The sequence below is a fragment of the Mercenaria mercenaria genome, chromosome 10 (genome assembly GCF_021730395.1).
Source record: "Mercenaria mercenaria strain notata chromosome 10, MADL_Memer_1, whole genome shotgun sequence".
NCBI lineage: Eukaryota > Metazoa > Mollusca > Bivalvia > Venerida > Veneridae > Mercenaria > Mercenaria mercenaria.
The window spans coordinates 55,169,151-55,183,682 of record NC_069370.1 but is presented as its reverse complement, the minus strand read 5'-3'; the positions used below and the strand labels follow the sequence as shown (position 1 = coordinate 55,183,682).

At 38.6% G+C, this 14,532-nt stretch overlaps 1 protein-coding gene across 1 annotated transcript; it reads right to left on the bottom strand.

The window, feature by feature from the left end:
* Positions 1–200: 200 nt before the first annotated feature.
* On the bottom strand, positions 201–1,411 carry LOC123561515 (uncharacterized). The gene is made up of 2 exons (XM_053516748.1): positions 1,019–1,411; positions 201–918 (listed from the first exon to the last, which is right to left on the bottom strand). Exons 1-2 carry the CDS (start codon positions 1,318–1,320, stop codon positions 717–719), a joined length of 504 nt encoding a protein of 167 aa, XP_053372723.1. The 5' UTR covers positions 1,321–1,411; the 3' UTR covers positions 201–716.
* Positions 1,412–14,532: the final 13,121 nt, after the last annotated feature.

Here is a 14,532-nt window from a genome sequence, read left to right as displayed (position 1 = left end):
CGTACTGGTAAACCGCTCATTTCGACAGAGCATGTCCAGGATTGCAGAACAGTGTGAGCAGGTTAACTGACCACCGTTATGTGACTGAAAAACTGTTCAAATGGTCATCGTCCTCCTGATCAGCATCAACGTTTTGAAGGTTTGGATACCTCATCCTCATAAGGTTGTGGAGCACCAGGCAGCCCTTTGTGATCCAGATGGCAGTCTCCGGAACAACGCTCAAGGTAATAAGTAGGCAGCGAAACCTCATTGCGAGTATGCCAAAGGCATTTTCGATGACCCTGCATCCTCTTGATGTCCTGTAATTATGTATACGTTCGTCAACCGTGAGGTACCGATTGGCGTAGGGCTTCATCATGTATGTGCGCAGAGGGAAAGCATCGTCACCCACGAAGAAGTAGGGCATGTTCAGATCGTCATGAGGCAGAGGGTCTGGCTCTGGGAAACCTATTGTACCACTTACAAGGGCCTGTGACAGCTGAGAATCGTTGAATATACCACAGTCCCGAGTTGGAGCCAGGTGAACCAACCTTCGCCCACAAGAACTTGTACTGAGCGTCTGACACTGCCAACAACACGATGGAGAAGAAACCCTTGTAATTGTAATATAGGGATCCACTGTCTTTCGGTTTCTTGATGGCCACATGTTTCCCGTCGATTGCCCCGCAGCAGTGTGGATAGTTCCACCGTTCTCTGAACGCCGCTTCCACTTCACGCTATTCATCAGGGGTTGACGGTGTACTGAAGACTTCGTCCTCGTATTCTTCCACGATGGCACGACACACGGAAGGCACAAAAAGGGATATCGTGTTGTGGGTCACTCGAAAGTCGAACGCCAATGAACGGTAAGAGTTGCCGGTGGCCAAGAAGCGCAAGGTGATGGCCAGCTTTATGCCGCTGCTCAAAGGAGGCCGTCCACTGAAAACACCAAAATGTATGATATTAGCATTATGCATAGTCGTATTTAACAAATATTCTTAAATCAAAACATTACATGTGTCAGAGAAATTATACTTACTCTTGACTCATTTGAATGCGAGGCCCGACTCTTGCACATAGCTCTTGAAACATGTCTGGCTCCATACGCAAATAAGCCTTGAAATCGCCATGGTGCTCCAGACGCAGCTCCTGCATCAGCGTCTCGTACTGCCCATAGAGGGGTCGTCGCTGAATCCAAGGCTTAACCCACCATCGCCTTTGACGTCGCTGTCGGGCTTCAATTTCCTCTTCTGCTACCAAAGCAGCTACCGCAATGTTGAGGCGGTGTCTAGCTATTGCTAGCCTCTCCCTCAGCCTCGCTATTCTCTGCTGCCGGTTCATGAATCGATCACTGGTAATTTTCTGTCTGCGAATGAAAGACTGTAGGATTTATATATTATTTATATACCATTTTCCAGACGGCGCGCAACAGTAACCTCGTGGAGTCCGGCCGATGCCCGCCAGATTGCCGTCCGGACAACTTACGATTCATTTAAATTTTCCGGCATCCTTGCGGCGCTCGGACGATACCCGGCCGATAATCGGCCGTTCGCCGTCCGATTAATAACCCGATGCCCCACCCAAAAGTTTTCCCGAACTGTCCGATTGCCGGCCGATCATCGGCAGATGCCCGGCCGGCACCCTTTTGTGCAAACTACAGTCCCACTCATCGGACGGCGACCGGCTCCGGCGTGTACAGTCCGTCCGATGCCTAGATATCGTCCGGCGGCCGGGTGATTTGTGACCGAGGTGTTAGTATCGAACTCGTCCAAGATTTTATTGAGGGTAACATTTTGACCAAAATTCATTATGATTGGGCCAATATTGTGACCTCTAGAATGTTAACAAGCTTTTCCTTTGATTTGACTTGATGACCTAGTTACTGACCCCAGATGACCCGATATCGAACTCGTCCAAGATTTTATTTAGGGTAACATTCTGACCAAGTTTCATTAAGATTAGGCCAAAATTGTGACCTCTAGAGTGTAAACAGTCAAATTGTTGACGACGACGGACACAGGGCGATCACGAAAGCTCACATTGAGCACTTCGTGCTCATGTGAGCTAAAAAAAAAGGGCCTAAATGTCGGATTTAATTTCTACTGTTGTTGCGCGACGCAAATGTGCTACGTCATAGACGTTGACGGTCAGAAACGACAACTCTATGAAACAGATTGATGTCTATCGTATTCTTTTTCCTTCGACTTGCTGATAAATTGAATTTGAATCATCAATCTGTCAAATATATTGTCATTTTCTGGTGCCCAGCTGCTTTATCGTTTGTGTCCAAGATATTATTATTGCTGTTGTATAATATTTACATGTCACTCTTTTCATGTACATGTACGCGTTCAAAAGAGAATTACAGAACAATTTCCAAAAGTGCAATCAGTTACAAATACAACTGCTTTAAATTTAGCCCTTTCTAGCAAAATGGCGTGTATCTGAAACAGAATATGACTGATAGCAACGTCTTTCTAGACAGGGTCAATTCTACGGAATCCTGTTCGTGCCACTTTAATTCTCGTCTCGCCAACACGCGACAACGCGATAATTGTCGCCTTGTCCAAAACCATATATACATGCAAGATTTAACCATCCTCGCCAGGTTGTTAGGGCGATAATTATCGTCACTTAATTCTCGCATCGGGAAATTAAAATTCCGCTTTAATAATGATACATAGTTGCGAGAATTAGTAAAACCTCGCATTGTCGCCCGGTGTATGGGATTATTTCTTACTACATCCCCGTGGGTGAATTTTTCTGATACACCGTCAGAAAGGGCGGGAATGGCTTAGCTGAGGCTGTGATCAGAAACTTTTTTATGAAGAACTATACATACAGAGAAATTAGGACAGTTTTAGTCATAGTTGCAGGCGTTGAAATCAGGTAAATGTCTTCGGTTGCATTCAGATAATTTTACCACAATCTTTCTTGCCACAAACCTATTGATTGGAGGACAGTGTTGTCTATGCAGACAGAAAACTGCTTCAGCTTGGGCTAGTGTCAACCCAGTTCTCTCCGTTGCGTTACGCTATAGCTCTGAAATGTATTCACCCATCGAAATAATGCGACGTTCAGATTATTTGTGATGGGGCAATCAAAACGGCAAAACTTCGAAGGACCAAAATAATGGAGGATAAATCACAGTACACACTAGTCCAAATAATAGAACGTTTCGGAACAGCGTGGTAACTTTCGACTGTCGCTGTTAGAGGGATGACAATTATAAAATATCAGATCATAAAATAAGTCTTTTTACGACGTTTCCCGTATTTTATGTTATGACGTTACGTCATTGTATTATTTCAAAATGTAACTGCCTGAAGATATGAACAATTGAAAGCGCTTGCAGTGAAAAATTAAAATTACTGAAAACAACTCGTGCTGTTATTCATTATTCCTTGGAAATTGAACTTTTTATATATATTGATTGATTTGATATGTTTAGAATTGTTTATCATCATTTCCGTTTGTGTAATCAGATAGTGCGGTCGTAAATACTTTGCTGAATTCTGACAGAAAAATGCAAAGATAAACTTTATAAATCCTTTCAAATGTTAAAAAAAAACGTAACTGTAAGTGCAATGATTTTTTATTTACTTGACTTAAAAGAAAGCGAGTGAGTGAACCGACACAAAATGGTCATATATCGCCGAGAAGAATTTATATTTCAAACGCCAATTGTAAAGCATACCCTAAAAAGAAAGGTGACAATTTCATTATACGTTCGATTCTCTATTTCTCGTTATAATTATTTTACTAGGATACACTGTATATGTAACATCTATCAAGCAGCCATTCTGATACAAATTAATACTACATTGTAGCTATATATTCAAGTCCTTTAAATGAAAATTGAGAGTAACGTGTTTAGTTTTGAAAGAAATAAAAGCAGCATTTAAATTATATTGTAACGTCTTTTACGGTATGCATTTTGAAAATGGCACCATCGTGATTAAACAAGAAAAGTAGCTGATATTGGTAACGTAGTTTTCAACTGAAATTGTGTCGGTTCGCCGTAAAATCTAACTCACTCACTCACTTCAACTGAAATTATTTTAACAAAATCAGATGACTTCTTACTTAGATCTATGTTTGCAAACTTATTTCTGACAGGCAGTTTGAAAATGACAGGACAGTATCTTTATTAGATTTATCTGAATAACCAAACTCATTTCCCTTGAAAACATTTTTGACTTGTTATTTAAGACTGAATATTTGAACAGTAATAGCTCATCAATATTTGTATGTGTAACCGATTTCAGGTGGTAATTTTGTAAGCGGTAAAAATCCTCTGTAACATCGGACGAGTTCTGTTATAGCTTTGACTTTTGAAGATTGATCGAATTTAAGGCAGTTATTTGGAAATTTGGAAAATGGTGGCCATCTTAATTTAAGAAGTCTGTGTAACTAAATAACCTATTTTGTCGGTAGTTTAAAAAACTTAATTTTGGGATGATTTATTAGTACATACATAATGACTACTAAAATGACCTAAGCTAGCATAGAAAAGAATTAAAGTCATCAAAATATGACAACTTTGGTGGCATTAAGTTATATGTATAATAATTTCGGATTAGACAAGCTTATAGTAGTATTGGGTAGCAATTTTTCTGCATTTTATCATCACACAGACATATCTGACAAACACGAACAGGTTTCAGGTAAGTATCTGGTGACATTTAAAAAATACCCAGGCCTAAATCTACTGAAGATTCCAAATTTTCCCTCATTGTTCTGAACAAATTTATTTAACTTAATCCTACACAAACACACATACTATTGGTGTCCATCGATCCAGCACTTGTAATCTTTCCAGCCATATACATGTTATTACCTGTCATGGACTAAAATCAGCAACTCTTCGTTATTTTAATCTTGTGCAAGTGATTTTGCGCAAGTCAATTCCACACTCCGTTGGTCCGTGGCGCCCGGCAACGCAGAGCTAAGGAAATCAATAATGCATATGTGTAAACAAAGAACAAAATGTATATTTTCATTTGGAAATAAGGCAACATTGACACGTGTGTCATCGCGATATTTTTTTTCAGAAATTATACCAAAAATACTTTTATCAGCACTATCTACTGCTATATAACGTTGAACATGGAGCTTTGACTTTTACTCGATTAATTATTTAATTACAGCACATGCGATTTTCCCCGAGATCTGTCAATTGCATTTTGAAACACAGAGATGTGTGAAGACACTTAATTAGTATGTACTAAAGTTATGAAGTCATGTATAGCCGTAGTCAAGGCGTATTTTTACTACGACAAATGGCCATGATATGGGTGAGTGAGTTAGATTTTAGGGCGAACCGACACAAAAAGGCCATATATCGCCGAAAACAAGCGCTTTGAAAAAGTAAATTGTAAAGCATCTCTAAAAAACAATTATGTAAAAATGTATAAACATATAAAATGTAAAGTGAATTGTAAAGCACGTCTAAAAACATTTATGCGAAAACGTATATAAAGGGTTAAAACATTAGTGACAAACAACAATATTGCAAAATGTGTAAAGAAAAATATATGATTTCAGACTTTGTGATAAATGCCTATCTTCTTTAAAAAGGACAAGATATTGCTGACTGAAATTTTTCAAACAACTCTTTCAAAGATTGAACGTCATAGTATGTACTGCGCTGTGGAACGAAGTCCACACAGTATACTAAAATATGTTTAATAGTAAGCGGTGTCTGACATGGTACACATTCAGGTTGTTCTTGTCCCAACTCGTCAATGTGACAGTGTAAAGAACTATGTATTGAAGATGCTAGCAAAAGAACTTGCCGCACGAGGGAAATTTTTATGTTACATTTAGCACTGAAATTGCGGCTACTTAGTATGAATATGGCCAGACTGCACAAATGCTGCGGTATAGATGATGAGGGTATTCCCAAAACAGAATTAAGTAAATTGATCGTGGAAGACGAAAGGTATTAGCAGATTCGGAAGAACATTTACCTGTGCCAAACTCTGAATGTTCTATGGTTAGTCAGAAAATGTTTGAAACTGTTGAGTTTTTATGCAGATCTGTTAGGGCAAATGTATTTTGGAGGAATTCATGTGATTTTCCCTGGAGATTTTTATCAGCTTCCCCCAGTTCGAGATTATTGTATGCAGGGGGTCAAAAAAGTGAAGGTCTTTCAAAATATTACCCCAATCGGCCAACTGGTGCCTTCATTATTTTCTTTTATTCTTAAATCTTCTTTTATTCTTAAATCTATTTAGCCAACAATTGATGCCGATTAAAGCCAGAACATAGCTCTCTGGACTGGCCATATTGAAATTAAGAGAAAACTGCAAAGTTACACTTACAAAGTTTTCAGAAAATTCTCTACAAAAAAAAACGTCATTTCCGCCATTTTAATTCCAACAACAACTCCTCACATAAAGACTCCCACAACAACACTTTACGCTCGACCCCCTGGTATGGGGAGACTGGAAAGTACTTTTTAAAAGTAAGTCTTGATGCTTTGATGACGGTATTTCGTTAGGTAGAAAATGATTTTATATCCAGTGTTCATGAGCACTTCTAAAGGTACTCTTGAATATGTTTTAAAAGAGAAGGTTCTACCCAGGTGCCCGCTCGTGATGAAATAATCACGGAGGGGCACTCGGGTCTTCCTCCAACATAAAAACTGGAAGTCGCCATATGACCTGTAATTGTGTCGGTGCGACGTTAAATCCAACAAAATTAATTAATACGAAAGAGAAATCACTATTCACTTTTTTCAACACATTTTAAATCAAAACTGTTTAATAATGCCAGGGGAACCGTTATTACAAATTGTGTAAATATTTTGCTAAATTTTACTATCGTAATTCTGATTTAGTTTTAAAATTCAATAGTAATTTAAAATAGAACAAGAGCTCGTCGAACACGAAATGCCCCCCTTGATGCATTTAGTAACTGCACAAGGAACAGAAATTATTTGCTCAACGTAAACAAAAGTACATTCTAAGTTTTTCCCTATATAAGTCTATATGAACCATTTGACCTCTGAGGCAGGGCCATATTTGACCCAAGAGGGATAACTTGAACAAACTTGGTAGAGAACCACTAAATGATGCTACATTACAAAATACCAAAGCCATATACTTTGCGGTTTGGACAAGAAGATTTTCAAAGTTTTTTTCCCTATATAAGTATATGTAAACCATGTGACCCCCAGGGCGGAGCCATATTTGACCCTAGGGGAATAATTTGAATAATCTTAGTAGAGGATCACTAGATGATGTCATATACAAAATATCAAAGCCCTAGGCCCTGTGGTTTTGGACAAGAGGTTTTTCAAAGTTTTTTCCTATATAAGTCTACATAAACCATGTGACCCTAGGGGTGGGGCCATATTTGACCCCAGGGAAATAATCTGAACAATCTTGGTAGAGGACCACTAGATTTTGCTACATATCAAATATCAAAGCCCTAGGTCCTATGGTTTTGGACAAGAAGATCAGAAACCATTTAACTGTTCCTGGCCAATGTGACCTTGACCTCTGACCTAATGACCTCAAAATCAATAGGGGTCATCTGCTGGTCATGGCCAACCTAACTACCAATTTTCCTGACACTAGACCCAAGCGTTCTTGAGTTATTGCCTGGAAACCATTTTACTGTTCCTGGTCACTGTGACCTTGACCTTTGACATACTGACCTCAAAATCAATAGGGGTCACCTGCTGGTCATGACCAACCTCCCTATCAATTTTCGTGACACTAGGCCTAAGCGTTCTTGAGTTATCATCCGGAAACTGTTTTACTGTTCAGGGTCACTGTGACCTTGACCTTTAACATACTGACTTCAAAATCAATAGGGTTCATCTGCTGGTCATTACCAACCTCCCTATCAACTTTCATGATCCTAGGCTCGAGTGTTCTTGAGTTATCATCCGGAAACCGTTTTACTGTTCAGGATCACTGTGACCTTGACCTTTAACATACTGACCTCAAAATCAATAGGGGTCATCTGCTGGTCATTACCAACCTCCCTATCAACTTTCATGATCCTAGGCACAAGTGTTCTTGAGTTATCATCCGGAAACCGTTTTACTATTCAGGGTCACTGTGACCTTGACCTTTGACATACAGACCTCAAAATCAATAGGGGTCATCTACTGGTGATGACCAACCTCCCTATCAAATTTGATGATCCTAGGCCCAAGCGTTCTTGAGTTATCATCCGGAAACGGATAGGTCTACATTCCGACCGACCGACCGACAGACCGACCGACATCTGCAAAACAATATACCCCTCCTTTTTCAAAGGGGGGCATAAAAAGTGGAAACTTCACAAGTCGCTCAACACGACAAAAAGGAAAATGTTGCAGGCTCGGTTTGATTGAGCCTGTTCATGGACGGTAGTAGAAATGCATGCTACCGTCCACGCCCTCTAGCCCCGGGATTAGCAGCTCAACATTTACACATGCTAAAAGTAGAAAAAACAATTTAGAGACATCCGCAGATGTATTCAAACGGCGGTGATCATGGAACCTTCAATGATACACGGGTTGTGGCGTGTAATTCCATGAAAAGCGGCATTTGGTCCCCAGGTAAAGTAATGGGTTTGCCATAAACGAGAAAACTTCTGCGAGAAGGTATTTCTAAACCCGTTTTTTATGGGGATGTGGTTTACAAACTTCGTAAGATCCTGGGTCATGGTAATTTTCCAAATGTATTTTGTAAAATTATAAAACGTTTTATTAAAAGAGGTTACGACCCAACTGTTTTTAGACATACCGCATGTTTAGTGTTCAACCCGTTTACAGTTGGACACTACGCTTCCCTCTTTGATACTTTATAGGGCTTTAATTAGATCTAAGCTAGATTACGGCTGTATTGTTTATGGTTCCGCAAGAAAATCTTATTTACAAATGTTAGATACCATACATAATCAAGGTCTTCGTATTGCTCTTGGTGCATTCCGAACATCGCCAGTTGAAAGTTTATATGCTGAAGCAAACGAACCATCTCTACACACGCCGAGAAAAACTTTCACTGCAATATGCTTTAAGAGTGGCTGCCAACAAATCCAATCCTGCTCATGAAATTATTTTTAAACCAAAGTACTCCGATTCATATGAGGAAAAACCAAAACATATCAAACCATTTGGATTTCGCATACAATCTTCTATGAATGAAACTGACTTCAAATTCGATGGTATTAAAGAAAATTCAATTCCAGATACACCACCATGGACCCTTCATACCCCTACAGTTCTTTTCGATTTGAAAAATGCCTTTAGAAAGTCTGAAACAAACCCAGAAATATTCAAGTCCAAATATCATGAAATCAAATCAACTTACAATGACTATTTTGCAATTAACACAGACGGTTCAAAAGATGAATCAAAGGTTGGCTGTGCTGCTGTCAGCCTCCTTCATCAATCAAAATTACGTTTGCCAAATAATGCAACAATATTTTCAGCCGAGGCCAAAGCTATTGATTTAGCTCTAAATTGTATATCAAAAAAATAGTGCAGAAAAATTTATTATCTTTTCCGACTCGCTATCTGTTTTACAGTCAATTCATAACCGAAATATGGAAAATCCTTTCATTCAAAATATTCTTCTCAGGCTTCATGAACTATCTTTTAAAAAGTTTATCATATTTTGTTGAATTCCTAGTCATGTTGGTATTCATGGAAACGAGGATGCTGATATTGCAGCAAAGAAATCCCTTTTATTATCACAATCTAATTTGAAATTACCACATACCGATTTTAAGCCCAATATAAACAAATACATTTTATCTAAATGGCAGTCGTCATGGAACCGTGCTTCATTCAATAAACTACATGATATCAAACCTACTCTAGGGGAATGGCACCAAGGGAACAGATCTGGTCGCAGGGAGGAAGTTGTTCTTTCTCGCTGTCGAATAGGTCATACCCGTTTGACTCACTCTTATAAATTACCTTTTGAATAAAGAAGATCAACCCGAATGTGTACCATGTCAAACACCGCTAACTATTAAACACATTTTAATCGACTGTGTGGACAAAACGCAGTACATATTATGACGTTCAATCTTTGAGAGAATTATTTGACAACGTTTCAGTTGGAAATATTTTATCGTTTTTAAAGCAGATAGGAATATATCAAAAGATCTAACACTTCTTATTTTTATTTACATCTTGCAATATTATTATGTTTGCAGCTGATATTTTAACACACACGTACATACATTTTTACATTACTGTTTTTAGATATGCTTTACATTTTTACATGGATGCTTTTAGATATGTTTTACATTATTCATAGTGTTCTTTACATTTTCATATGGATGTTTTTAGGTATGCTTTACATTTTTACATCAATGTTTAGGCTTTACAGTTGTCGTTTGCAATATGACTTCTTCTCGGCGATATATGACCATTTTGTGTCGATTCGCCGTAAAACCCAACTCACTCACTCACTCCCTCTTTGATTGTGTCTGACGGAAGAGGGGGAGGACTCTATGATAAGCAGTTTTTAAATCCTACCAGGACTGAACTGTTTTGATATCTGTCTTCTGGCCTGTTTCGTCGGGCCCTTAAGGGTGTTTTTCTTGTTGCTCTGTTTTCTTAAAAGGCATTGAATACATACGTTTTTGGTTCTAAAGTTTTGCTTTTTATATTTTTATACACGAGCATTTTTGTGTTTTACATTTTAATTTTAGTATTGTAAATTTTCCCCATTTGGATGGGGATGTACCTCAGGCTACATCTTATGGGGTATATATTTCTCAATTAATTCGGTTTGCCAGAGCGTGTAGTCATGTCAAGCATTTCAATAAACGTAATCAATATATTACAAGTAAACTTCTTCAGCAAGGCTACCGTTATTACAAATTGCGTAAATATTTTACTAAATTTTATTATCGTAATTCTGATTTAGTTTTAAAATTCAATAGTAATTTAAAGACACTTCTGCGAGAAGGTATTTCTAAACCCGTTTTTTATGGGGATGTGGTTTACAAACTTCGTAAGATCTTGGGTCATGGTAATTTTCCAAATGTATTTGGAAAGATTATCAAACGTTTTATTAAAAGAGGTTACGACCCAACTGTTTTGAGACATACCGCATGTTTAGTGTTCAACCCGTTTACAGTTGGACACTACGCTTCCCTCTTTGATTGCGTCTGACGGAAGAGGGGGGAGGGACTCTATGATGAACAGTTTTTAAATCCTACCAGGACTGAACTGTTTTGATATTTGTCTTCTGACCTGTTTCGTCGGGCCCTTAAGGGTGTTTCTCTTGTTGCTCTGTCTTCTGAAAAGGCATTGAGTACATACGTTTTTGGTTCTTAAGGTTTGCTTTTTATATATTTATACACGAGCATTTTTGGGTGTTTTACATGCCATGCCTTTTTATTTCCATTACGTGTGTTAGAGATTCACCTGGAGGGGATTACTTTTATTTACACTGTCCCATGTCTTTGGAACATGGTGGGGGTAAGAGTGAGGTTGGGTGCGCACCATAAACCGGTTTGGGCTCCCCGGTGGTGTTTTTGCCACTGGCCGTTTCGGGGCGGTGCCCCGCTGTGTTTCTTTGTTTGTTCATTTTGTCCTTGTGTGTTGACTTTGTGTGCGCGCGTGTGTGTATGCTTATTGTTCGTCTTGTCCTTGTGTGTTGGCTTTGAGTGTGTGTGTGTTGTTCGTTTTGTCCTGATGTGTAAGCTTTGAGTGTGTGTGTGTGGTGCACGCGTTTGCGTGCTGGGGGTTCGTTTTGAGGAGGCTGCGCTTTTGGTGCGTGGCATTCCCTGTTTGATATTTCTCTCCGTTTTTTTTACATGCCATGCCTTTTTGTTTCCATTACGTGTGTTAGAGAATCACCTGGAGGGGATTACTTTTATTTACACTGTCCCGTGTCTTTGGAACATGGTGGGGGTAAGAGTGAGGTTGGGTGTGCACCATAAATGGTTTAAGCTCCCCAGTGGTGTTTTTGCCACTGACCGTTCAAAGGCGGTGCCCCACTGTGTTCCTTTGTTTGTTCGTTTTGTCCTCTTGTGTAGGCTTTGTGTATGTGTGTGTGTTCCTTTGTTTGTTCGTTTTGTCCTCGTGTGTTGGCTTTGTGTGTGTGCACGTGTATGTGTTTGTGGTGTGCACGACTGCGTGCTGTATGTTTCGTTTTGGGGAGGCTGCGATTTTGGTACGTGGCATTCCCTGTTTGATATTTGTCTTTGTTTTAATTTTACGAAGTTTATTGAACGAAGCATTGTTCCATGAAGACTGCCATTTGGTTAAAATGTATTTGTTGATATTTGATCTAAAATCAGTATATGGTAATTTCAATTTAGATTGATTTAATGAAAGTGATTTCTTTGCTGCGGTATCAGCATCTTCATTTCCACAAATACCAACATGACTAGGAATCCAACAGAATATGATGGACGTTTTGAAAGATAGTTCATGAACCCCGAGAAGAATATTTTGAATGAGAGGATTTTCTGTATTACGGTTGTGCATTGATTGTTATACAGAAAGTGAGTCGGAAAAGATGACAGTCAGAAACACACAACAGAAATGTATGTAATAAAACTTGGAAAATACGTTAAGAATTTCTTGTTTTGGACGTTCGACAGCTAAAAATACAGTCGTGCCAGAATAATTATATTTTGATGGTTGACCTAATCTGTGGCATGGAACTACTTTCCGCACTATTTTGTTCGGTTTGCAGTAAGGAAATTTCTGCATTATTAACGTTTGATCCAAAAAGGCAGTCATCTTATCAAGGCCGTAGGGTGGGTTCTTGCTTGGGATAAGTACCAGTGGCACAGATAACATTTGAGCCGCGCCATGAGAAAACCAACATAGTGGCTTTGCGACCAACATGTATCAAGACCAGCCTGCGCATCTGCGCAGTCTAGTCAGTATCCATGCTGTTTGCTAACAGTTTGTCTAATTCCATAGGCTTTGAAAGCGAACAGCATGGATCCTATCAGACTGCGCAGATGCGCAGGCTGGTCTGGATCAATGTTTGTCGCAAAGCCACTATGTTGGTTTTCTCATGACACGGCTCATTTGGCCTAAACATGTAGTGAAAATGTATCCGAATTGACAGTTCTTTGTGGGGCTTGCCTAATGAAGCTGTATCGGAAAAAGTTAAATCGGGATAAGACTGATAACAACCCATCTAAAGAAAATGTTGTCTAATCAGGGCTGATGTTGTGGGCAAAGCATATTCGAAATGTGTCATTTGTAGGGCTAAAGTAGAAGCAGGTCGCTGCATAAAAATTCCACCTGAAACTCGGCTGGACCTTTTAGGTCGTTTTCGCGTCTAGCCGTATTTGTATATGCCATCTGCATGGAAAGCGACTTGACACCACTTTCGTGGCATCACACTGAATGTGAAACCGCCACTGATATGACCTGCAAAGAAGATACTGTTCTTGACCTATGCATCACAGGCATATCAATGCCAAGCATTATTTCTGTTGGATAGACTATAGTCAGGATCAGATAAACTACTGTGCACATATTGCCTCTTTTTGGTGATGTTTAAGCCTAGTCCGCCGCAAAGAACAATCTTCAATTCAGTTTTCACAGAAGGAAGAACATGAAGTAATGAATGCGTATGACATTTAGTATGTGTCTAAAAGAAATAAATATAAACGCACAGGAGAAGATGAAAAAATAAAGAAATGAAAAATATATAAAAAAAATACAAAAAATAAAAACAAAATGGAAAACAAATTACATCCTCATCGCTAGTGGCGTGTGCGTCGCAAGGAGAGCATACAGAAGATTACCTGGTGTGTTGCTAGTATTTTACAACACACATTTGCCAATCTACTGCAACAAAAACAACCAGGATACGCCAATGAAAATTTAACCCAAAGAATAATAATGAATTCACAGTATTTGCTTCTCTCACTACTATACATGTATAACATTCCTATGTGTACCCTTTCAAACATTTGTATAGTTTACAAACAATTGTAAAAAATATGTGACTATCAAATTATTAAAAATGAATATAAAAAGTATTGGTTACTTTACATTTGGGAACACCCTGTACTTATATTTTTTGTTTAAAAGTACTGTTCCACCCTTTGCATCAACACAATAGTCGCAGAAAATGTGTATAATTAATATCTATATATGCTAGCCAAATATGGTTTTGATGCATGGGGGGAACAATGTTGTATAAAGCAACATAGCTTTTATATGTATATAACAGGGTACGTAATTCTATTTAGAACAAAAACGATCTTTTTATGAAACAAATACTGAAAATTTGACTTTAAGAAATAATCTCAAATATATATTTTGATGGTATATGTAATTAAATATTTATTTCTTAGTGGTTTATTTTTCACTCTTTGAGTAGGCAAATTCATATAGAAAGTGTCCGAAGTCCTTTTATTCATTTCTATATAAAACCAGTTTCCTTATACATCGTTATTCCTGGATAAATGAATTTGTTCGTGGTTTTTTCTTCATTCCCCGTTGGCAGATCAACTACAATTACTAAAACTTAGAAGGGCGTTTTGATGAGACTTAAAACCGAGTGAGTGAGTTGGGTTTTACGGCGACTCGACACAAAATGGTTATATATCGCC

Excerpts from the sequence above, each read along its gene's own strand:
- LOC123561515 (XM_053516748.1), bottom strand. The coding sequence starts at position 1,320 with ATGAACCGGCAGCAGAGAATAGCGAGGCTGAGGGAGAGGCTAGCAATA. Across the intron at positions 919-1,018 it reads CGCATTCAAATGAGTCAAGA|TGGACGGCCTCCTTTGAGCA; the intron begins GTAAGTATAATT and ends TGGTGTTTTCAG.